The sequence below is a fragment of the Cupressus sempervirens genome, chromosome 4 (assembly GCF_028749045.1).
Source record: "Cupressus sempervirens isolate cs-2001-9-10 chromosome 4, ASM2874904v1, whole genome shotgun sequence".
NCBI lineage: Eukaryota > Viridiplantae > Streptophyta > Pinopsida > Cupressales > Cupressaceae > Cupressus > Cupressus sempervirens.
Window position 1 is genome coordinate 917,875,656 of NC_143121.1, and position 26,327 is coordinate 917,901,982.

Consider the following 26,327-nt stretch of genomic DNA (forward strand, 5'->3'; position numbering starts at 1 on the left):
GACAACCTCCCTAAAGATCACAAACCATAATTGTCTCATACTACAAAATCCATAATGATCGAATTCGGTTCCATAACAAGTAACTCAAAAATAATAGTTGGTTCAAAACTCAAGTTAATATAAATCTCAATTTGTATTATAAAATACATCATGACATCCTGTCAAATCATCATAAAAGAAATCACAAAAACATTTGGTGTACATACTAGTTTGGCGAACTATACAAGTGACATAAAACCATTACAAAATAAATATAAGGAGACTTTAAACAAAATATAAGAAATGCATAGTTTTCAACCATATGGTTTAAATTCCATCATTTGCTACGTTTAGATTGAGCCATAAGGATGTATTTAGAAATAAAGTAAGAGTATTCATAAATTGTTTAGCTAATATACTTATTTAAATGAATAAGTAGTTAAATGTCAAATCTCTTTGTGCATATCATGCAATATTATCATGTTATTAATTTAAATAATCTTAAATCATAAATGACTTATATTGTTAAATTAAATATTAATATAAATTTCATTTTTAAAATATTAATTTGACTTCTATTTTAGTCCAATATTAGTATTTACTTTTCTTCAATTCATAATGCAACTACAAATAAATCAATCTTCAAATTATAATTTATTTTAATTATTTTTACAAAAAGTATATTTATTAACCTCTCACTTTGATTAATAAATATATAATCACTTATAGACAACTAATAGTTTAACTCAACTTAGGAAAGCATTAATACTAACATCCACTTTACAAAAAATGAGTAATATTTATTCAATTTTTGAAATAAATAAATATTATTTTTTTATTTAAAAAAAAATTAAAACTAATAAATAATAATTTTTTTAATAATAAATCCAAAAATTAAACTATATATTTATTATTTTGACATGTCCATGCTCTTCTAAAATATGCAACCATAATATACTTAGTTTTCTATCTTGAATGTACCTATTTTTCAGAAAGATTTGTAACCAATAATTCTGTTTAAATCCGAGGCAAATATACATTTTGTTTGATGAGTCTTTACGAGAGTTTGTGTTCAAGTGTTCAAATAATTTTCTTTCAAACCCTAGTTAATGATAATTTTCCTCTAAAATTTAATGTTGAATTCTCACCAGCTGCTCAGATTTGGATTTTCTAAATCAAATTTTTAGTAGCATAATCCTAGAGTTAACATTTGATAGTTGTTTCCTAACAACGCAAGAATCAAATTCTATTTCCTGATTGCAAACCTGAATTATTCTACATATTTCATTCCATAAATTTCAACAAATAAATTTCAACAATATGTCGAAAACAAGGTAGACAGATATTCAAAAATAATTTCTACAAAAGAGTTCTCAAACCCTACCTCAATCTAACAGATGAAATTCTAGACTATTTGGTGAATATATGCAATCCAAATACTCTTAAGCTTTCAACAATTCTTTAACTTCAATTCCCAAATTGCTCTCCCAAAATCTGTGTTGAAAAATAAACTACAAACCCTCTAATAAAGATTTTTAACCCTAAACTAAGGTTTCCTAATTTTTAAATTAATAAAAACCCACTTAATTTTAATTAATTCAACAACTCTTTAACTTCAATTCCCAAATTGCTCTCCCCAAACCTGTGTCAAAAAATGAACTACAAACCCTCTAATAAAGAGCCTTAACCTTAACTAGGGTTTTCTAATTTTTATATTAATAAAAACTCAATTTTTATTAAATTTTAAATAAATTAATTTATTAAATCTTTTCATGCACACTCAAACCATTTTCAATTTTAAAATATTATTTCCTTTTCTCCACTTCATTTATTTTGAATGACACTTTTAGAATCATAATTTATTATTTTAATTAACAATAATAATTAAAGCCCATTGTTTAAATGCAACTCTAATTTAATTATTATTAAATAATTATAATAAATTAATATTTACTCTTTAATATTTTAATTCTCTTTTACTCAATTTTTTAATTTAGACTTTAAGTCAATTTAATTAATTTCCAACTCATTAAATATCATCATATTTTAATAATGTCCTTTTTAAGTTAAATAATATTTAATAATTCCAATCTCATAAGATTAATCCAAACATCATAATTAAATAATTTATCTAGCAACTTGCATAGTCAAACCCACATAAATACAACATAAGCAAAAATCAACCAAAGTTAAAATCAAATAACACAAAGAAAAACTCAGGAGTTTAAAAAGAGTAGACAATTAGATACATGTCCTTCTTAAGACAAGGCTAGGATTGGACCTGAACATTATCTCTCCATTCTTACCATTGAGTTATTACAATAGGGCATGCTCATCCTGACAATTCAAGGAAGTCAATGTCTGGTACCTACAACTTGGATAAAAGACATACATGTACATGTGCATATATATCTAACCTAAACAAACAACGACGAAGAGTGGCACATCATGTAGATCCTGACTCACAGGTGAGTATGACTCCCTTTCTCAACCACATCAAGCACATCAAAGAGAAATATAAAATAGACACACACTATACACATGCAAATATGAGGTAAGTATAATCAATATATCACAAATATAAGTAGCATTTTATTCTAATATAAACAACTCATATTACTTGAGGATCTGGCATAAATGTACTACTTGAGAAGTAGAAGTTAGGACAACCAACCTTATGGCCTCCTCCATTCAACTACTTAGTGCCGACCGACACGAAATTAAACCCCTTAGGACTTTAATGGCATAGACTGTAACAATCAAGACACAACCCTTCCTACTCGACTTTGTGGTCATTTTGTTGAAAAGGAAGGGTTACAACGCCATCCTTGAAAGGGGTTGGCTAGTATAGGCAAAGGTGAAAAATGACTAGAAAAGGAACACTCTTTTGATGGAAAGAGGGGTTCGCAAGTTCATAATTGACCTACAAACCTAGATAGTGGGAGAAGACATGGTGTCCTCGTCAAACTATGAAGTGAAGCAGATGACGAAGGAAAGAAAAGGATGAAACCGAACAAAGAAGGGATTTTGAAACAAGGAGGATCTGATGATGATGACTTGGACTCATTGAATGGCCTATTCCATTGGCAAATGTAAGACTATGAACTCTTGACAAGGTGTCATATGTTAGGGGTGGAAGAAGGAAATAAGGAAGATGAAAAGAATAAATTCCCAACAGAATATGAAGAATTCAAGGAAGGAGATGCAACAATAGATGAAACACCCGTGCACACATTCAACAAAAAGAAACCCATTATATGAAGAACCTACAGTGAGGACTGTGAACTTAGGGGAGGATACCAACCTGACAAACATTTTTGTAGATGACTGGAATCCTGTATGGAAAGCAACACCATTCAAGATATTCATAGAGTACAAGGATGTTTTTGCATGGGTGTACAAAGACCTAAAGGGAGTGCAACCAAGATTATGTGTCCAATGGATTGTCATGTCCCCTCTCTAGTCTGACTAGCAGAGTCATGAGAGTTGGCCTATTATTGGAGTCTTGTAGGCTAGCAGTGATGAATAGAGATTCATAGTAGATACTTAGTGACTAGAGTTGGTTCTACAATTAGTTTGAGAGCTAGTCGGGCTAGTTTCTTAATTTTAGGGATTTTCCTAAAATTTAGGAGGTTGTGGCAACGATCAAATTTGAGGCTCCTCGGGACTATGTAATATTCTAGTCATAAAATAAATGTACTTATTTAATCTTTGTAACAGGCCGATTGATTTATTTTATCTCGGACCCATGTTTTTTTAGTTTTCGTAGTTTGTGTCGTCGTCGGCTATCTTTGTTCACCCTTGGAAAACTTATCCCAATGGGTATTTAAGCATGGCTCGTAGGTAGTCTATAGGTATGCTTTTGTTTTTATCTCTCTGTACTGTGGAATCCTATTGGAGTTCGGCATTGTTCACCATTTCAAAAGTGGAAGACCTTGCCTATTTAGCTTGCACGATTTCGGCGGGAATCAACCCTCACCCTATTCCGTTGGTGTTTTTTGTAATCTGTATCTGGCGATTTGAAAGCTTAATTATATCTCAGTTCCTGTTGGTAAATCTGTGACTCTGCTTCTACAATTTGTGTATGTTTCTTCCTACCATTCTAAGTAGCATTATTTTATCTTACACCTTGAAATTCCACTCTCCATATTCACTGTACACCACTTCCAATTTCTGTACGGTCTTATTCTCCTTAGTATGGCAAGTTACTGGCTTCATTTCGAACTATACAGGCATCCAGAGATATCGTAAGGTTGCTTGTGTTTTCTATGCGGCCTTGCCTCATAGCCGTACGGCCTCTACAACACTATACGCCAACAGTATCCCTTCATCTCTATTTTCCACCGTACGCTTGCCAGTGTCTTCCATCGTACAGCTTGTCTATACCCTGTACGGCTTCTTCTCCCATAGTATGGTGTCATCTTCCTTCTGTACGGCATCATCTCTCATCCTTGCAGCTAGTTACCCTTCCGTACGGCCAGTCTAGTCAGTTTGCAAGGTGTCTAAACTAACGTACAGTCTGCATCCTCTCTGCTTGAAGCATAGCCATACGGCCTCCAATCATTAGCAACTCATCAGTCGTCCTTCTAGTTATTCATATCTGTATGGTCTTTTTGGCTTTGATAGCTCTGGAGCATTACAGTGGTATCAGAGCTCTCCAATCTTGCTAGCTTGTAGATGGTGAATGAGAGCTTATAGCCGGAAGAGAAGAAAGACACATTCCATTGATCGAATGGCTGATGAACAGGAACCCACCAGCATCGAACTTGTGGCACTTTTGAGGGAACTTGCTTGGAATTAGGCACAGATCACGGATACGCAACGACTCATGGAGGAAACCCTCAAGAAGTTGGCAGAGAACAAAATATCTAGAGAACAAAATGGACACAGTGCGGACTCAGTATCGGGTAAGCCACACCCTCAGCCGACACACTCTCGACCTTCTATGCCCACATTTCCACCACGGACAGAAGCAGATCATGGAGAGAGACTACCAACTTTCGAAGAAATAAGAGAGGACTGGAGGAATGCAAACCTTGAAGAGGACGTTTCCTACAAAGATTACGCAGATCTGAGGATGAGATACTCGGAAGGCAGAAATAGAGGAGATACTTTAATGATGATCTCAGGAGAAAATTTAGTAAAGTGAATCTGTCTCCATTTGACAGATCGGGCTCCATTTTAGCACAAGTGTGGGTGATGAAAGCCAATACCTATTTCTAGCTAAATCCGATGCCAGAAGAAGAAGCTATCAAATTTGCCGCACTGCACTTGGAGGGAGTTGCACATGAATGGTGGCATCATGGCACTATCACACTAGGGCATGATCAAATAAAGACCTATGCAGAGTTTACAGAGAGATTAATAGAACGATTTGATGGGAAAAACCTCGAGCTCAATTTCAAAGATTTGGTGCAAAAACTGGCACTTTATTATTGTACATTTTAATGGTTTCGATTTTTTGGCCTTGTATTTTTGCATTTTCCTCACGTTGTGATTTGCATTTCAAGAAGGATATTCATTTCTTTACATTTTCTAAAGCATGTTCTTATTACTAGCTTTGCAGTATTTAGTTCTGAGAGACTACTTGTTTTTCTCCTTTTAGGCTTTGTTTATGCCCTATGACCACAGAAATACTACTCCCAATGGTGCCTCCACAAAACTAATGAAGTTGATTCTACGAAAGCTAAATCATCTTGTTAGGTGATGCTATGCATTATGTTTTCCAAGGGATAAAACATGATATGATACATTTCAGGTATTTGGCACATGGTACTTCAATGGATTACATGTACGAGATTGCTAGAGTACCACTGGCATTTACATTTGAAGTGAGTTTTTGTTTATTGCGTTAAATACTTTGAATAGACTTCCAAATCAAGTTGTAATTTCATGGTAAAAACTCTTTATATCTTCACTATTATAATGATATAAATAAATAGGAGTAATGGTGGAAGTATGCTGAAAATACATGCAAACCTATAAGTATTTGCTCTATAAAAAGACTCTGTTGTGCTCACGTACATATCAGCGTTAGAAATATGATGAGTTTCAACTCTTGTATTGCTTCGAACACATATATGGGGACCCAAAGGCTTCTAAAGGTGATTGTTTTTGAATGTTTAATCCACTTGATTCATCAATCTTTGAGGTAGGGATTTCAAAGTCCTAACTTAATAGATTCTACTGACCAGCTTGAATTTTGATTCTTTTCCCCTGGTTATATGTTGATATTTCTAAGTCATGCTTGGTAATCACTCTACACTGTTAGCAAATGTCTTACCAATAAGTTCTATTTTGATAGTTAAAACTTGATGTAGTTAAGAATGTTCAAGTACGCTATAGGCTATTTTAGAACAAAAGAGAAGAATCAAATAACTGTAATGCATAGCCAAAGTTTGATCCAATCACAATAGTAGAACACATTCGGATTTTATAGTTAATGTACTTACTTGTAAAGGATGTTTGAGAAAGCTATAGACTGCTTTAACATATAGATTTATGTGCCTGATCACTTTTTCCATTATGTGTAGGAGAAATGTTTACATTTGGCTACCAACATACTCCTCCCTATGCTACTTATCGAGTTGTCACGAAGGAGGGAATAATGCTTGATCCAGTTCCCATAACGCTTTCAAAGCCTGTCATGATGCTTGACTTTGCAATAATTGATATCTAATTCTACTTTATGATTGAAAATGTATGCAAAAAACAACATCATGTGTATGGTACTACACTAGATTCAATAGCTAAGGTCAAGGGACTCGTAAAGTTTGATCTTCAAGTAGAACTTGAGGCAGGAAAGTTTTAGATTGAAGTTGGAGGCAATGTGCTAGGGGTTTTTGACTTTGGACCTGGAAGATTTGGTTCTGAGGCAATGTTTATACCTAGGGATTTTGGGTTAGATCTGGAGGAGGACGATGGTTACTTGATCTGTTTTGTTCATGATGACAACACTGGGTATGGTTCTAGCTTACACTCAGTTTTTTTGAGTCTTGAGTTGTCTTATATTTTTCTCTAGAGATGATAAAAAGAAACATATATTTATGTGAAGGCTATTGTCTCTTAGATACATGATGAATAGGTTGTCTAGTACATGCCACTATTTCGAGAGATATAGTCTTTAACAAAATGGCTCAAAATAATAATAATACCATAGCCAATACTAAAACTAGGATCGGGATAAATCATAGTATTTACTATTAATCACTATATTAGCAGGTGACATGTCAGAAAAAAACTGATTATGTTAGAGAAATCAGCAGTCACGAGATGATCAATCAAGAGGAAATAGTTGAGAGCTTAGAGTGACACAATTTTCAGATGATCATATGAAATGAAATGGGTGTGCGAGTAGAAAGAAACTAGAAAGACATTGTGTATAGATGAAGGCATGAAATGGGTGGTTTTGGATCACTCAACACAGACACTCAACATTTAGTACATATCATCATTCAACATCAAATGGGTGTGTGGGATAGAAAGGTTTTAGACAGCAATTTCATAGGAAGGGCCATTGCTAAAGTGGACCTCAACAAGTGTGAGCCTCAGGAAGGGTTCAATTCCCTCCTTTATTGTTTACTGTGCATATAATCCCACACACCCATTTGATCTCGAATGATGATATGTACTGAATGTTGAGTGTCTGTGCTGAGTGCTCCAAAACCATCCATTTCATGCCTTCATCTGTATACAATGTCTTTCTAGTTTCTTTCTACTCGCACACCCATTTCATTTCATATGATCATCTAAAAATTGTGTCACTCTAAGCTCTCAATTGTTTCCTTTTGATTGATCATCTCATAATTGCTGATTTCTCAAAAAATATTTGACCAAGCATTCGTTGAAATTTTGACCAATGCTTGGGAGTTTTCTACCAAGCATTGGTCGAAATTTCGACCAATGCTTGGCAGTTTTCCACCAAGCATTGGTCAAAATTTCAACCAATGTCGTGCAGTTTTCTACCAGCATTGGTTAAAATTTCAACCAATGCTTGGCAAAAATTGTGCTAGCAATTTTCAAAGTTTTTGACCAACGTATTGGTCGAAATTTTGACCAACCAGTAAGTTGGTTGCAATTTTGACGAGAAAAATTTCAACCAACTTGGGTCAAAATTTCGACCAATGATGGTTGAAAAATGAGCCCAAATGTACTAGTGTGTGGATTCTCTATTGCTTTCCCTACTAGATTGATGTAATAGTGACATTACTTGTTCCGTGACATTAATGGTTTTTTTTTTCAGCTAATCACTTTCAAGGATCTTCCTTGCTGCTAGATTGATTAGGGATAAGTTTTAGTGTAGAAAGTGGTAGTAACTCATATGCTTGGGCATATGCATTTCACAGGAGGGCAATTTATTGGGTCTCAATCTCAACTTGTCTCACTATATTATTTTCTGACACCTCCAAGTTGCTATCCTCTTCAATTGTTGTAGACGAAGCCTTTATTAACAGGCTGACATAGAGTCAAACACCTTTGTGAGATGGAACATGGGGCATTAAATCTTCCATTGCATTAGCCAAAGGAGCAACCCCTTCATTAAGTGATAACAAATACTTCCTTGATGTGAAGACACCTACAAGAAACTGCAAAGCATCTCTTTTAGTAATTTCTTGCAACCCAATAGTATTGAGACATAGAGCATCTAGACCATTAGGGATACAACAAAGTTCTTTTGAAGAAGGAAACAACAAGTCTTCTGAAATAGCATCTAAAAAATCAGTGTCATTGCAATTTGGTTTCTCTATCGTGCCACAATCCTTTTGATAGGAAATACCAAAGTCCTTTTGAATATAGATATTCGCTAAAGCAATAGTAGTGGCACCAGCAGAAGGTTGAGTCTAGTGTTTGTAATATGGCAATGGTCTTTACTAATATACAGTTGTGGTATGCTTCATCCTTGACAACCTTAGCACTGCATATATGTTCTCATTGAACTTTGAAATCTCTATTTGGGGACCTTCCACTAGTTAGTGCATGGTATCATACCATACATTAATTAGCATTTATCAAATAATAGAAACACTGTGAGGCTATAATAACATATATGTTATCTATAATGGGTATAAAAAGGCTACAATGCATAAGGAGCCTAGAGTGACATGACATGAAAGAATAACTTGTTTGTGGATGATTCTGATTTTCACGAGTCACATGTTCAAAAAAAATGGAATGGACATGTAATATCTTGGATAACATTATTTGTTGGTATTAAAAATATTAGAGTAAACATTTTCCTTTGCTAGGGATAGCCTATGACCTATTCTGTCTTTATTGTAGCTAACAATCGCGCATAATTTGAGAAGCTAGAATACATTGAAGAAGACTATCAGAAGGAGCTGGAACAGATTGAGAAGGTAAGATAGATATCTCTCTCTCTCTCTCTCTCTCTCTCTCTCTCTCTCTCTCTCTCTCTCTCGTATTAGTTTTACAATAGTGAGTAACAAGTGTAGTTTGAGAGATTTGCTTGATATGGATTAAAATGTTTTAACTTTGAACATTTTACATATATTGCAATTTGTTGTAGGTTTTTGTTCCTCTAGTAGACAAATGCAAGAGATATGGAAGGGTGATCCACATTGGCACAAACCATGGAAGTCTTCCTAATTGGATCATGAGTTATTATGGTGATTCTCCTAGGGGAATGGTAAGTTCATTTGTTATTTATATTTCTATTATGTTGGGTGTATAGATTGTATGTTTAAGTAAATTTTATTTTACTCTGCTAGAAAATTGTTTTATGTTCATAAGTACTGTTAGTTATATTTTTTTGAACATACTAATGTCCATTGTCTTAAAACAAGTAGAATCAGCATTTGAATTTGCATGCATTTGTCGAAAGTTGGATTTCCAGATCTTTGTCTTCTCAATGAAAGAAAGCAACCCAATAATTATGGTCCAAGCATATCATTTTCTTGTTTCAGAAATGAATGTCCTAGGATGGGATTATCCATTGCATTTGGGAGTTACTGAAGCTGGTGAAGGTGAAGATGGGCGAATAAAATCTGTAATTGATATTGGAACACTTTTATAGGTTTCTTCTAATGATTCTCTTCCTCATTTTTGTGTCAAGATGTCACAATTGTTTTTGTACCTTATCATGATATATGCTAACACTTGTCAATTTTCTATGGAGGATGGTTTGGTGATACAATTATAGTTTCCCTGATGGAAGCTCCAGAAGAGTAGATAGATCCATGTGGAAGACTTGCAAATCTTGGAATGCAAGCTGCCAAGCTCGAGAAAGGAGTGGTAAGCTTGCAACTAGCTTCTTTGTACATGTATGGTGTTGATGTTTTCTTGAATCATTTTACTTTTGAATTTAGTATTGATATTTTAGAAGCTATTCTTTTTATAGGCTCGTTTTGAGGAGAAGCATCACCACTACTTTGATTTCCAAAGGAGAACCAGCCAACTTCCCATTCAGAAGGAGGTATGTTACACTTTATCCTTGCAGGCTTGCTTTTTGTAGAATCTTTATACTTCCCTTTTCCCATTTGTTTGATATTCTTCATTTCAAATTATATTAGTGTTTATTTTTCCACAGTGGAAGTCTTGTTTAATTATTTCTTTTTGTACTTCTACTCAATCAATGTCTCGATTGAAGGAATTCAATTTTGTGCTGTTGGAACTTCTTAATTAATTCATTAAATTTTATCATTCTTATTTGTAGTCATTTAAAATCTTCACACTTGATCTAGGAGGCTCAAATTGTAAAAGTGAGCTGGTCTTGATGTCAATGCATTTTAAAGAAAATTACATTATGTTTCTGCATCTCTTTCTACAGATGATTTTCATGCTTATCATTAATTGAATTCCTTTCACATGTACAAGGTGATGAGGTAGATTACATGGGTGTTCTTCAACAAGATGGTTTAGTTTTAATGTTTGTCACTCTTGATCAATTGAAGGTGAATTTTGGATATAACTTTTTGTTCTATTCAATGATAGTTGCTATAATGTCTCTGTGGCCCCAAATAGTTGCTGAGGTGTGAGATTTCATTTGATTATTCTTAAATTCCTAGTACATGAAATTTGAATTTCTTAACTTTGACTCTTTGTTATATAACCTTTTTGGGTGCTATATTGAGAATGAAATGAAACAAATAATAATTTATTATGTATTCTTTAAAGGGTGCTAGCTCAATGGAAGAGCACTTGCTTTACAAGCAGGAGGATGGTGGTTCGATTCCGTCGTACCCTATTATGACCAACTACACTACCAAATATGTGACTAAATATACTATTAAATATGCTACTAAATATGTGACCAAATATACTATTAAATATGTTACTAAATACACTATCAAATATGTGCCAAATATGTGACTAAATATGCTATTGAATATGCTACTAAATATGGGACCAAATATACTATTAAATATGCTACTAAATATGTGATTAAATATGTGAGCAAATATACTAAATATGTGATTAAATATGCTACTAAATATACCACTAAATATGTGACAAAATCAACTATCAAATATACGACTAAATATGTGATTAAATCGATGATCAAAATCAGTGATCAAATAAGTGACTAAAATCGTTTAATGATATATCTAGTAGCGTTATAAATGACTGGATATTAACTACTATTAGTCATGTGACTGATTTTAGTCACATATATCAAAATTTGAGTGATTTTTTAAGACACATATTGCTATTTTTGTACTAGTGCATTATGGGATGGGTTAGCACCATCTTTTGCAAATGGGATTGATAGCAGCAAATTAGACCCCTTGCAGTATCTACACACCCAAGATAGTTTGGTAGAGGTTGGAGTTGGTGGTAGTGTTTTAGGTACCTATGGTTGTTACCATCTCCACAGTGTAGCTGGGTGTGAGTATTAGTTTGATGGGGACTTAGGTGTGGACAGAGTTGGTATTTCAGTTGGGTTGAATTCCGATGAGTTGTTGCCTTCATCAGTGCCTCAAGTTTGTTTTCAAATGATTCTAATGTTGATGTCCATTATTTGGGTGTTGGTGGTACAAGAGTTGCTTGTACATAGCAAGGGTAGTACACAGTTCTACCTTTGGGATCCAAGTGGATTGTGATGTCCATTTAGCTCCAAGATTGCTTGGGAACAAACAATCTTAGGGAGGGAGGATTGTAATGTACCCATTTTTAGCAGGTTCTTGTAGTTGGCTAGGTCAGTTCACCATCGTGACCCTCATGAGCTAGTAGTAGAATTTAAGGGTCTCAATTATGTGGTTATGGGCTTTCCCGCAACCTATAGTGTGTTTTGGCTCCATTTGAGAGACTTACTATTTATAGTAAGTCAATCTATTGGTTTCGATCAACTTAGTTGAGTTAGGAGTTGTGTGATGCTTTGAGTTTTTTATTTCGAGCTTCCAATTTGGGCTCCGAGAATTTTAGAGGGAGCGTCTATTTATAGTAAGTCACCTCATCAAATTCATTCATCGTCTTTCATCATCAGGATCACTTTGGTGTTGTCAGATTTCAATTTTGATGCTTCTTCAGTTGTTTTCACAAGACAAATGACTTATTATTATTCTTTTAAATACGTTGAGGTTGCTATTTTTGTTGTTGTTCATTGGTCACCTCAGTATCATAGGTCATTGGAATCGAGACAAAAAAATTTAAATTGTGGGAACAAGAAACAATGGCCTTGCGTGTCAAAATATTAAGATATAGTAGAAAAGGTCATTTTTGGAGACAAACGCAATTAATATATTATATTAATGGCACTTTATTATATTTTAATGTAGTGTAAGTGGAGTTCTTTTGGGAAACTATTGCCATTTGGAGATTATAAATATGAGGGCATTTGATGAGAAAAACATTTGATTATTTGATTATCTTATTTTGCTTTGTCATCTTTGTGATGTTTCTAAAGTTTGATTTTTTTGTGCCCTTGCTAATGTATAAGGCTATGTCATAGGGTTCACTGAATTTTCGGCTTGAAATTCGAAATTCGATGAACCCTAATTTAAAAAAAAAAAATCATAAAATTCGCCTCAAGTTCGTACGGCTGATATTCTATTGTCGTTTTGTAGAAATATTATTTTATTGTGGGGTCGTTTTAGGGTTTTTGACTTTAAAATTTTATAAATAAACGCTTTCAGTCATAGCAAATATATTGCTGGTGTTTTTGGTGTTCGCTTTGGATGTTTTTGAGGCTTCTAAGGCAATCATTCCTGAGGGCTAAGGCTTCAACCGTTGGTCATCCACTGTGGAGGGCTAAAACATAGTTTGAAAATCTGTTTGTAACCACTGGAAGATCGTTGGGGGCTAGAAAATCCGTTTGTAGCCACTGCAGGCTGGAGTGACTCACTGAGGCTCACGCGGACGATAGGGGTAGGCATTGATAATGTTCTGTCGTTCAACAAGTTTTTTAGGTTTTATAAAAATGTTATAATGCCTCTTTTCGTCTGCATAAGGTTATTTTAAGGTTTTAAAATTATGTTATAAAAATTTTGTTTATTATTATTGTTATAAATTATAATGTTATGTTTTAAAATTTGTTTATTATTAAAAGTATTAACAATATTATAATACATAAAGTTATAAGCTATAAATATTAAGAGTAAAACAATAATAGAGTACTTTAATAAAACAATAATAAACAATAGGATTATATATATATATATATATATATATAATTATTATATAAATATTTAAATTAAAATATAATATTTATTTTCATAAACTTTTAATATTTCCTTTGTGTAATTATTTAATTTTGTATGGATTATTTATTTTTAAAGCAGAGTGCAAAATAATTGGACTTAATATCATTATTTATTATTAATAATAAATATTATTAATTTATTTATACTATGTAATTTTTATTTATTATTTATTATTTGTATATAAAATAAAAAACTAATGTATATTGAAACATAGAAAAAGTATTATGTATTTACTTTATATTTTAAAACAAATAGATTACTCAAGTGATTTTGTTTTGTTAGATTTAGATTTTACTTAGTTGTTAAAAGTTTAATTTTTTTTAAATTTTAGAATATTTTTTTTTTTATAAGAGTTTAAAAGGGTTATTTTTAGTATCTAGTTAATTGAAATAAAGTTTGGTATTTATTCATGTTTCATTATAGAGTTTGAAATAATTATTTCTTATATTTCATTTTAATGTCTTCAAGAAAATATTGAATGTTTTTTAATATTAATTTTGTTTTGCATCATGCAAGCTGTAATTGAATGGCTCCCAAAAAATCAAAGTCAGTATGGAAATATGTGACAAAAGATGGTGCTAAACTCTACTATACTAATTGTACGAAAGATTTTACAGGAAGTCTAACAAGGGCAAGAGACCACTTACTTGGTATTATTGGGGGTACAGGAGGAGGTGTTAGAGTATAACTGGTTTGGGTTATTACATTATTATAGAGTAATACAATTTAGATCTGCATATAGGAGTCTCTTCTACAGAATTTTTGTACATCTAACACTATGTTTAATGCTGCGTATATAGACGCAGCTCTAACAAAAATAAACCAAAATAGATATGGCTTATAACAAATAGAATAATAGCTTCCTCCCACATTGTTTACAGGCTGTGCATAGTTACAATAGAAAATAGGAAATGATGGTTTTGATTCCTACCACATATGAAGTCCTTCATCTTAAGTCTGAAGTGGGGAGGATCATAGTTATATTTAGTTAAAAAATCTCCATCATGATATTCCTTCGTATCGCTAGCATAGGCTTGTTTGTTTCAATCACCATACAAATTATACACACAGAGCTTTGATCAGTACTGTGTTATGCTATTCTTGGTGGCCTTGAGAATATTGTTTAGAAGACACAAATGTTTACAACAGAAAATAAAATAGCTGGTGGAGAAAGTCACATAGCCCATATCAGCTTGATGTATCATGTTACAAATCTTTCTGCTACAATGATATCCAAACCATTTGGTATAGGCTATTCCTTTCCACACAATTCAGTGGCACATTTAAAATGGGTTTCATATTGCATCATATCTCGAACAAATGCATCCTCCAATGATTGGGCAGCAAGTCTCCTTCATGAAACTGTATCTTCTTACTATTGAATATAAGATATTATTATTATAAATCAATTATTGTGAGGTGGCATAGTTAAATGAGTGGTAAAGAGGAGAATGAATGATGGAAGAATCTTCATTATCAATTCTTATCAATCCTTATCCCAGATGCAAGAGGAATAATCTGTGAAATAGGCAATAGGAACATCTGCACCCATTAGTCAACATGCTGCAATAATAAAGATTAGTAAAACACAATCAATAATGAATTTTCCATATTTTAATCCCAAGACTATAATTAATACTACTTATATATATTAAATCATATGCAATGTAAAATAGTAAAATGGGACGAAATGGGATGGAAATGGAATATGGAAACAATTATGAAATTGTATGAAATGGATTAAAATATGGTATTAAATAGGTTGTAAATGGCTCTCATCAAGTAGCACAATGAACAAAAACGTACAAGTTCTACCATCAGGATTGCATGTTGCAGGAGGTACATGCAAAAATAAGGCAAGGACACAAGTACAGCCGGCTACAACTATGCACCTTACACCTCAGAATGTGACGTTTGAGGGTTTGAATGGGTTGGAGTGTAGGAAGTAGTGGCAGGATATCTTGAATAACCATTTTACGAAGGAAAGCATACGGAGGATGCAAGTGGAATGGGTGCTGAAGATGCCAGTGTTTCGCATTCGCGAATTCGAGGGTTTTCTCCACACTATGCTAGAAACCTACGACCAATTTTCACGAACAAGTTCATTTTTCGTATCAGGGACAAGACCTCGTGATATCATTTAGAGCAACAGATTTCATGAGGGTATTTGGCATACTAGGTCATGTGCTAGCTCTATCAAGATGATTTGATTTGTAGCATACCTAGGTAAGGTATATGGCTTGCCTTTGAAATATCCAACTCTCAACTATGTGAAAGTGGGAAAGTAAATTAGAATACAACCATATTGGTTCACCTTCTCCCATGCTGCATCAGATACTCTTTTGACAAATAACTATAAATGCCCAAAGAAAGCATCTTGGACTCTTCTACAATAAAATTTACTATTTGCCAAAGTGATTTGGTCATAGTAACCCCAAATAGGAACCTAGAAACGATCTCCCTTAGTTGAAAGACCAGAGAAAGATCCCATGGCAGAAACAACGTAAACAAGGTAAGAGTTCATGCAGAAGGGTACCAAAGTTCCCACATTGAGTATCTACTGGCAAAGTGCAGTGCTGATGAGCTCTCCCCAAAAAATGTGTTCTTTATTCTCCATGATTTGAAATATGAACTTATACATCCATGGCTCGAAATGAGAAGAATCTTTAAGGCCACAAATTTTGCTGAGAAGGATGATGAGATCCTTATATTCTTGTTTGAAGTTAGACCGATGAACGGTATTTGGCTATCTGGAGAAGTTGCTTCTTTTATTGTCTAACTAGTAAAGGTTGACATACTTCTAATAATAACCCTTTTGCCCATTCTAGCATGCCAAAGATGATTCTTTGGTCAAATCTGCACATTCTGCTTTATGTGGAACCTTGAAGATTTGTTCTATGACCTTAGGATCAAGGCTAATGATAACTTTTCTGCCAGCATCTTTGATAGTCTTCGTCTTTGGAGTAAACCACCATGCACATCAGAGAATGAAGTTAGGTTCTATAGCTGACATAGGAAATGTAGACACCAGGTGTTGATATGCTTCATTTCATGACCAACTAGAGTTTCAACTCTCTGTAGAAAATTAGTCACGTCCACATGACCAATTGTTGTGTCCATCACGTTATCCAAAATAGATATGACTGATGAAGAAGCTACATGAGCCAATTCTTTATCATATTGACATTTCATTTTGCCTTTGGCTTTCGATAGTGAGGACATTTCTTGTATTTGTACTACAACACAAAAATCCAAAAACATAAATACATCATTAGACGGAATCACCATACAAGTTGATTTGTGATCAATGAAGATTTGGAAACAAATTGGAGACTTGGTTGATTCAACAAAATGGTCTCGAAGAAATCATATGCATATGCAATTGATGAAAATGAAATGAACGGAATATAGAATGAAGTGTTATGAAAATGGAAGATGGAATGAAACGGAATGAAATGAAAATGTGTGAAGGTGGAACACATGGGAATGCGTGCAAATGAAGGTTGCTGATTTCAAAAGTGACTTTGTGTTTTCAGGGCATTATTCCATGAAAAATGAATACATGTAAGTGCAACATGTAACAGGAAATGAAAGGTGAGATGAGATGTTAATGTGGGTGGAGGATGCACTTCACATATAAGTGCAAATCGAGGATAGGATGGAAAGCATGGAAAGAAGCAAAAATATGTATTTTCTCATTGAGGTGCAAATGCATATGGAGGGATGGAAATGGAAAATGAAAGAGGTATAATGAGTTTTATAGTCACTTTTGGTGGAAAGGGGAAGTCAAAGTACATGGGAGATGAAAATGACATCTTTTTGATTTTTCAAAATGTGACTTTTAATCAAAATCTAACCTTTTGGATGCAATTACATTTAAGGCATTTCGTGTAATCATGTTGTGTGAATGGATGCAAAAAGTGAGATGAGTGAAAATGGAAGCGAAAAATGAGATTACATACATGTGTGGATGGTGAATGAGATGGAAAATATGTAATCGCATTTGTTGAGTGAGAGATGAGGTGTTGTGACACGGAAACAAAATGTGAAATGTGATGATGTTTTTGTATGAAGGGAAGCAACAACAAATTCTTGGGAAAGAACTTGTGACTTCTCCAAAGTGGAGAAAACCGGCAAGCAAACACAAAATAGAAAAACACAAAAAAAAACATATCTTTGGAAAGTGACTCCAACATGCCAAGATGCATAACACTTCAACACTTAAATTCAAAATTGGAACTTAGGGAAGAACCAAAGATATGAAAATGAACAAAAACTTCATTTTTAAAAGAAAAATGCACTTTCCATGGAAAAGATTTCAACAAGCGGCAATCATCAAGAATTACGTGCATAAAATCAGCAAGATAAGCATGAATTAAATAATAAGAAAGAAATAGTACACTTTCATAAAGATTAAGTGCCAAAAAATGAAGGAGAAAGATGCTCCAATATTGAAAAATTCTCCAAAAGCATTTGTATCTTTCAATTTTTTACAAATTTGAATTGAAGAGGGCAGCAAATAAGGAAATGTTGTTGAAAAATACCAAAAGGTGCCCTAAGATTGCTCCAAAATCCAACGTTTTTGAGATGTTCATGCTTGGGTCATTTTTTGGTGAGAAACGCTTTTCTCCAAGATGCAAGATAAAATCGATTTGGTGTTTAAACACCAAAATATGCACCAAGATACCATGCAAATACCAATAAAAGTCAATTCAGTACGGAATGAAGCAAAAACATGGACCAAAAATGGAGTTATTTACTGATTTCTTAAAAAATGTGCCCTAAGATTGGAGCTTCCAAAACTGTTTTTTAGCTTGTTGAATCCATTTTGAATGCAAGAAAACTCATTTCCCATAAAAAATGCCTCAAATGGAAAAGATTTTATGTAAATCCACCAAGAAAATCTCCACTTATGATCAAAATCGGGTTCTTGGAGGGCAAAAATATGTAGTTCTTCAAAATCGGACTTTTGGAGGCCAAAGCATATATTAAAACATGTCTTAATATAAAATTGAACCTTTCAGAGTCAAGAGCATGTTTTAAAATGTGCATACAAGCAAAATTGGACCTTTTGGAGGAGGATGCATGTTTCAAAATACATCTCACATTTTATATGTAAAGGCATAAAAACTTCACTTTTGATGTAGTGGCATCAAAAAGGTCCACTTATGATAGCCTTTTGATGTAATGACATCAAAAGGGTCCACCGAAATGAACTTTATATGCAGTGACATGTAAAATGTCCACTTTTGATAACATAAAGTCATTTAATTCACTTAAATTTATAAAAATGTTACTAAATGGGTCATAAACAATATTTATCTATCATATTCAAAATAATAACATATAAACATTATTTAAAAAGTAACATTTAAATAAGCATTTGATTTAAAAATTAAAAATTAAAACTAGAAATATATAGTTATATAGTTACTTTAAATGAAAAATAAAAAAGTAACTCAACCTACAATTATAACATAAAGAGAACTATATTCATTTTAAGTTAAAAATTTAAAAGGACTAAAAACCAACAAGTGCAAACTTAAAAGAAAAGAAAGGATGATGAAGGATTCAAAAATCAATCAAAGGCTTGACAAAAAGCGAAATAAAAAAGACTTGACAAAGGTCTTCAGTAAATAGATTCGATATACGAATTGAAATGGATCAATCAATCAACATTAAGCAATTGAATATCAAATTCAAGTTTAGAGAAACGCAAAACTAGCTTGAAAAAGTTTTGTGTTGTTACCAACATTTTGTGGTGACAAAATGCAGGACAACAAAGACAACTTTATGTCTATGCTAGAGAAGCAAAGTGTTCATTTGTCAAAAAGAGGAAAATGAAGTAAAAGAGAGATCAAGATGACTTGTCACAAAGTGCCCAAGTTGCAGGTTAAAATGCCCATTATACAACACTTGTGAGTCTAGTCAAGAGATAAAGCCAAAGGAAATAGAAATATAAAAGAGATAGACAAGTGAAAAACTCTACTAATCAAGAATGTAACCAAGGTATCTAGGTGATAATGTAACTCGGATATAAGGTTGTTGACAAAGATGTCAAATATCTCATTATCAAGAATTTGTTGAGGGATATCTTGAATGTAATTTCCTCCACCTTTGTAAGAAGGTAACCATGTAACTCAGGTACAAGGTTGTTGAAAAAGATGTCAATCTTCACATTATTAGGAAATTTCTCAAGTAGGGATGCCCTCTCTCCCTTGATCTATTTGGCATCTACATTGATGAGGTTGAGGCTTTCCTTCAAGATGTCTCTTTGTCTGATGATGTTTTTTTTAAACACCAGGTCTTGATCTCTAATTTACTATCAGCCAATGATGTGGTTCTGTTGGCTTTTTCTCTAGAGGGGCTTCAATGGTGGCTTGGTGATTTGGCCTCTTTTTGTGACTTGTGCTAGCTTGTTATTAGCTTGGGTAAGACCCATGTTATGGTCTTCAACTATTTGTAGTCCTCACATCTCTATTTCTACTTTTAGGGCGACGAGATTGAGGTCACTTTCTTGTACACAGACCATGGGGTTAAGTTCTCTGGCCTGCGTTTCAGCATGAGATCTACCATGCATCCCCATATTAATAAACATTCTTGGATCCCTGTTTGTGCTTGAGAGACAATGCCTCAGATGCCACTTCCAGGATACTGTGATCAAGTCGTCCCTTTTGGACTCCTTAGTTAGGTCGAGCATCCTCTACTGGTTGATTATTTGGGGGCCATCTCTCCTGGAGTCTGATTAGGTGGTAGTCAAGAGTTTGGATCCTCCTTTGGCTCATTATAAGATGGTACCGGTCCAATCCCTACATTATCATCTTGGTTGAGTTTGGGGTTCATCCTTTCAGACTGGAGACCATCTTCAATTTGGTATAGTTTCTTCATTGGCTTTGGTGCTTCACAGATTCTATTGAGAGCCATCAAAGGTATTCCTATCTAGCATACTATTCCCTTGAGGCAATTTCTTGTTTTGATCCTACTACCAGAGAACATTACTAGTTTACTCAAGCCTCTACTCTTCTTGGTTCAATTGGAATTTTGATGAACCACCTTCCCCCATCTAATTTTCTCTGGATGCCCCCACTCACCCCATCCTATCTTGGTGGGAGATAAATGGCGTTAGGCTTGACATATATAGGCAATACATTATCATGATTTAGAAAAATCCTTCAAGGAGGTTGAGCCTTAGGATGGCCTTCTATGCTGAGCACTACATAGATATCTAGGATGGGGTTATTTTGCATTGTGGTACCTCAGTCGCCATTGGACCCATGCCCTCTACATCACTAGGATCTTTTAGAGTTGGCTCTCATTGGTTACATTTACAGACTAACCACCAACGTGATTGGGAGTACAGGATTTATCGTCTTTGCTCCATAAAGGAGACAGAGTCTAAGACCCATTTTGAGTTTCACTACCCTATCTACTATGAGCTCAAAGGAAGGTTCTACCATTTGTTCAAAGAGTTTAGATTTCTCTCCTCATTTGTAGGTACATTGATCAGTGGTCTCTTTTCCTCTATTTGCAAGAGACCATGTGGCTTCATGATCACACTATGCAACTTCTGTTTCTAATGACATAGCCTTCGGATTGTCTCATCACATCCTTCATCACTCCTAATCTCCTACCTAGGGGATGAAGTGGTTTCTTAGTCTTTCGTCTAATTACACCAGATCCATGAGACCTCACAGTGGTCATACTTAATAGTGTCGCCCTCTCTCTAGTGGCTCCTTGACACAGTCCAGGTTGCAGGTTTTTCTCAGATGGTATCCTTCAGTGTTGGATTACTTCTTGCCTATGATGAGTATTTAGTTGTCATCCTCTTTGGTTTTGTTCTTTGCTTTCTTGTTGGTTCTTTCTGGGGACACTGTTTGGTGCTTCTACTCTCAAACGTGGTCTTCTTGTACATTTTCAGTCCTTGAGACCCTTGGGGGTCTCTCATTGGATATTAATAAATTTATCTTATCTTATCTTGTATTTCAAAAAAATCATCCAGCAATTCCAAAAAAAAATATTGCTTTTGTAGTTTAAGGATTGCAGAGTTGTAGGTTTTACTATTAATCGAAGAAGTCCTACAAAGGAACCATGAAATTGATTGAAATATGGCAGAAGACAAATGAGTTGGGGGGTGAATTAGTTGTCCCATAACCCCACAATTTAAACCATAAACTTCACATCTGATAGTTAAGAAATGACGCACAAATCCACAAAACATCAAGAACACATAATACTATGATTGTTTGCATGGAAACACCATTAGGGGAGAAATCATAATGGGAATGAACCCACAAATATACTCTCTAAAAAGTATTATACCTGGGTAAGAGTATTAAAACGTAATGCACATGCATTCAGACACACCCCCTAGAGTTTACTACTCAAATAGGAAAAGGCAAACTGGCTTGGGTAGGCTACTACCTTACAGTAAATATGGACTAAGTACAATTTTTTTTCCAAGCTGAATCTCTGCCTTAATTTTCTCTCATATCCACTCATCCACACAGGATCGAAAAATAGAAATTGTTATATTCATTTATACAAATCATCAACTTTGGAAATATCAACAAAATTGACTTCCCTCCCACCACCTAATTACAAAAAATATAACCATACATGATGCAATATTCAATGCAAACAAAAGAATGTCGACTAAGACATAACTCCGATCAAAATCATTATCCTCAAACATGCTAAGCATCTGATAAGTAAATACAATATACTACAACTATCATGTCAGCCAAGAACATGAAGAACACCAACTCACCACCTAAAATCTTCAATTGCAAGCACCACAATCAATGCGTAACAGCAACACAATAGGAGCACGATCTAGAAACCCACAAGCACCTTGAATTACCTCAGGAACATCCACATCAACTCAAATCACTGGACCCGTCAGCATCATACCGAACCTCAAGAACACTAACAGTAACCACTCTCAACCAAGAAAAATAGCTTGTGAATCTCCAAATCATGAACCAATTGGGTTGAGGACGCACATCAATGTCCCAAACACATTAACTAGATCCACACATGAAAATATTACAATGCGGAGCACAATGGATCAAAAATGCTGCAACACTACCACTTCTGAACAACTGAAAAATAAGTCTCAACACAGAAACTCATAACTCCCTCAAATCTTCATGCAAACCTCTGAAAGTTGACAAGTTGACCTAAATCAACAGGAGACATCCCTCTATCAAACAGACACATCCGTATATTTTGAGCTTCAATATACTGACTACAGTAGACCAATAAACTCACTGAACATCACTGCAACACTGTCTCATATAGAAAAACATGTTGACATCAATGACAACAAACATATGCATATTATTCGAACAAAATCTCCTCAAATAAAAAATTGAAAAGCCTTAAAAAAAAAAAGAATTTTTACAGAGTTTTCTTTGAAAATATATTCCAATGTTATATTTAACTGCTATTCAAGATAATTTTGTTGGTTCTTTATTCATAAAAACTCTTCCATTTTGCAAAGCTTTGTAATTTCTTGTTTGTAGTCACTTTAAAGTTTTAAAATAAATTCATTCCTAATGACCATGGTTATGTAAGTACTTATTGATTTAAATGGCATTACTTTCGTTACTTTTTCCAGGCACCTAGTCAATATCAAGAATGTCAACATAACATGATATTTGAATCTGTATGCACATCGTAAGCCTCTATCCAAAATTGATTCATTAGAAAAAAAAAATTATAGGAAAAAGATTTTGATAACTAATTATTGGAAAAGAAGGCCTTGAATGTTTAAATTTCAGGTAATGAGAATGTAGATGCCAAACCATGTCAATGGGGATGAGACAGAATTATGGCAATCAGATAAAGAGACAAACTCAGATTTTCCGTTTCCTCCATGAATAACAAAGGAAAGTAGAAAGATGAAAATAAATAATCTGAATAGAAACTTACAGCATTTGTACTGGACACCTTATGGTGTTCTACATTGAGAGCTTCTTCCAAGAGTGCCACTCTTCTTTTAAGGAATCTAGTCATCCTGTTTTGAAACTGCACACCTTTTAACTTGCCAGGTACCTTGTTTGTACAACTTGTACTATCGGAATTTATCTGTCCTTTTCCCCCTAAGCCAGATTCTGCTTCCACTGTTTCTTTGTGATTGGCATTACAATGGTGTTCTGCAAAAAAATTATTCACTTGAGACTCTAGCACACAACTATAGATATCCTATTTTGAACAAGGATCACTGACATCCATAGCATGAAATGCTCAACATTTATAGTTGGCGAGCACCTCTGAGCACCTGTTATCATTGGAAGCTGTAATTCCATTTGGATGATCTGTTTCAATCCATATTCAACATCCTCTAATATGGCTGGCCATCTTCCATAACCGTGCCTTCACAATATTTGATGAAACATAAAATAAGATCTATGTGATGATTCGGAGTCCAAGAAAGCTAAGTGTAAAACTATAATGAAACCATACTTTATTACAGCTCGTAGCAACTTCAAGTCATGTTCCTCCTTCCAGTACCTATCTGATTTCAGACCAGGAAAACGACATTTAATATCATTGGTGAACATTGGCACGATGTAAGCTTTGGCTAAAGAGTCTACCTGCATACATCAACAAGAATTTCTTCTCATAAGTATGACATTAGTATATCAATATTCAAAGAAATATTTACAGGGAAGGTATAGACAAGGTTTTGGGAGATTTATTGTAAAACAAGTGTGAAAAAAAAAACAAAAAAGTGGCTCTCCAACTAAGGCAAAAATAAAAATCACTGAAGTTTTAGGCTATAATAGCTTTACATTTGTAGAGAATAATAATATTGCTCCAGAAGCAGGCAACAAGGATAAGGAGAATGGTACTTAACATCTCCTAATCTTTTGGTCCGAGAGACACAATTTTCACATGAAATGTTTTGGTTTGTCATAAAGTCCTAACCTGTGGTGGCATAACTAGTGCAGCAGTTCTATAAGCTCACCTAGTGGATAGCAACTTCGGACATATTCTTGCAACAGTTTGGGTTAAACTTCATATGTTTATGTGTTTTGGAGTGTGTTAGATCATAGGGATGGAGAAAGAAACTTCACTTAGACATGCGGCAGCAAAGGTTGCAAAAGTTACCAAAGTTGCATCATTGCAAAATGAGCAACTTTGCAAGATTTTTGAGATGTTGCTTTATGATTGCCAAAGCAATCATTCGATTGTAACTACTGACAGAACATTTTGGAATCCTTTCTTTAGGGTTGAGGAGGTGTGATCCTTCAAGTATGATGATGTTTCAATCATGCAAGGTGATTGGGAGGAGAAGAAGAATCAGAATACTGGAGTTTTCCATACATTTTTGCTGGTGCAGAGATTTGTACGACCTTGTATGTATTGGTAAAGATTAGAAACTAGTATGTTTTGGTAGAGGTTAGAAACTAATTGCATGTGATGAAGTAGTCTATTAGCTTTCATCTGGTTGTATTTTGAACTCTTCAAGTTGCTGTAGGAGTGAGAAATCAGGATTTCTGTGTAGATAGGTCTTTGTGAAGCCTGTTGTGAGGGTTTGAATAAAAATGACTCTAACTTGAATCTCCTTGGTTTGATTTCCATGACCAGTGGGGGGATTCTAGCTAGGGTCATGTGCTTAAGAATTTTAGAATTCAGTAGGTTTGATTTGCAAGGAGTGAGAAGTATTTTAATACCCTAGGTGGACATAACTGTTAAGTTTTGGAGACCAGAAATCAGAGATAGTAAACAGCAATAAGAAAGAGCAAAAAACGAAACAATAAGCACCAGAAATATTCTGGGAAAACCCTTCTAGAATGAAGGAAAAAACCCAGCTACACAACAAAAAGTCATTGTATTGATCATAAAAGTTCAAGTGTACAATGCCTATCACTTGATGCAATATATATAATTTAAGGAGAGACCCTTCACATTCCAACTGAAGGTCTCTCCAATTTCCCAAAACGTGACTCTTTATTACACTAGAAAAATACAACTCTTTGAATTTCCATGTCTCAACACATGTTGAATGACACATGTCATTACATTAAATATTATAATTAATATCTAAGCGTCCTTTTCAGCTGAAGGTGACAATAATGGTAATAACGTCCATATTTCCAGAGATAAAGATCTCTATCACAGCTACAATTTCAATACTCCCTCTTAGCTAGAGAGAGATCTTAAGATGAACAATCACACAAGACTGCAAACAAAATGTCAATGATAAAATCTCATCACATAGATCCTATAAAATTCATGGAATCACTCATCATGAAAAACTATAATAATTACTCATATTCATGGAATCACTCAACATGAAAACCTATAACAATTGCTCATATTCATGGAATCACTCAACATGAAAACCTGGAACAATTACTCATTGTTAATAATCATGTAATCACTCAATGTGACAGATTTGTAAGACTCGCAACTAAGCCTTTAATCATAGACTCTCTCAACCTGAACTCTCATGGAATCTCTCAACATGACATCCAACTCCCATCACAGAATCTCTGTTAGAAACAGGAGCTACTCAAAAACTCTTGTGGGAGCCTACTGTTATATCCGCATATCTGTTAGAAATAGGATGCTCCATAGTGAACAAACACATTAAAAATAAAGAGCTTTGATATGTTTGCTTGCTTCCTTTATTGTTGATATGCGTTCTTATTTCATGAAAATGCGTAGCATCTTAGGAAT

At 34.2% G+C, this 26,327-nt stretch overlaps 1 protein-coding gene and 1 non-coding gene across 8 annotated transcripts in view; one reads left to right on the top strand and one right to left on the bottom strand.

Annotated features, from left to right (window-relative positions):
• LOC149564395 (CHD3-type chromatin-remodeling factor PICKLE-like) overlaps positions 1-26,327 on the bottom strand; it is a 342,454-nt gene that overhangs the window by 31,975 nt on the left and 284,152 nt on the right. For 4 of the 7 annotated variants that reach the window (XM_089827450.1, XM_089827446.1, XM_089827448.1 and 1 more), the window contains 3 exons: positions 24,105-24,235; positions 23,920-24,014; positions 23,571-23,794 (listed from right to left, as the gene is read on the bottom strand). In XM_089827450.1, coding sequence (XP_089683576.1) covers positions 23,571-23,794; positions 23,920-24,014; positions 24,105-24,235 — 450 coding nt within the window. Of the gene's footprint in view, positions 1-23,570; positions 23,795-23,909; positions 24,015-24,104; positions 24,236-26,327 lie in introns of all 7 variants that reach the window. The other 3 variants (XM_089827449.1, XM_089827447.1, XR_016364201.1) reach the window with 2 other exon arrangements.
• On the top strand, positions 11,111-11,182 carry TRNAV-UAC (transfer RNA valine (anticodon UAC)). The gene has a single exon. It is a non-coding gene; the product is annotated as a tRNA-Val (tRNA).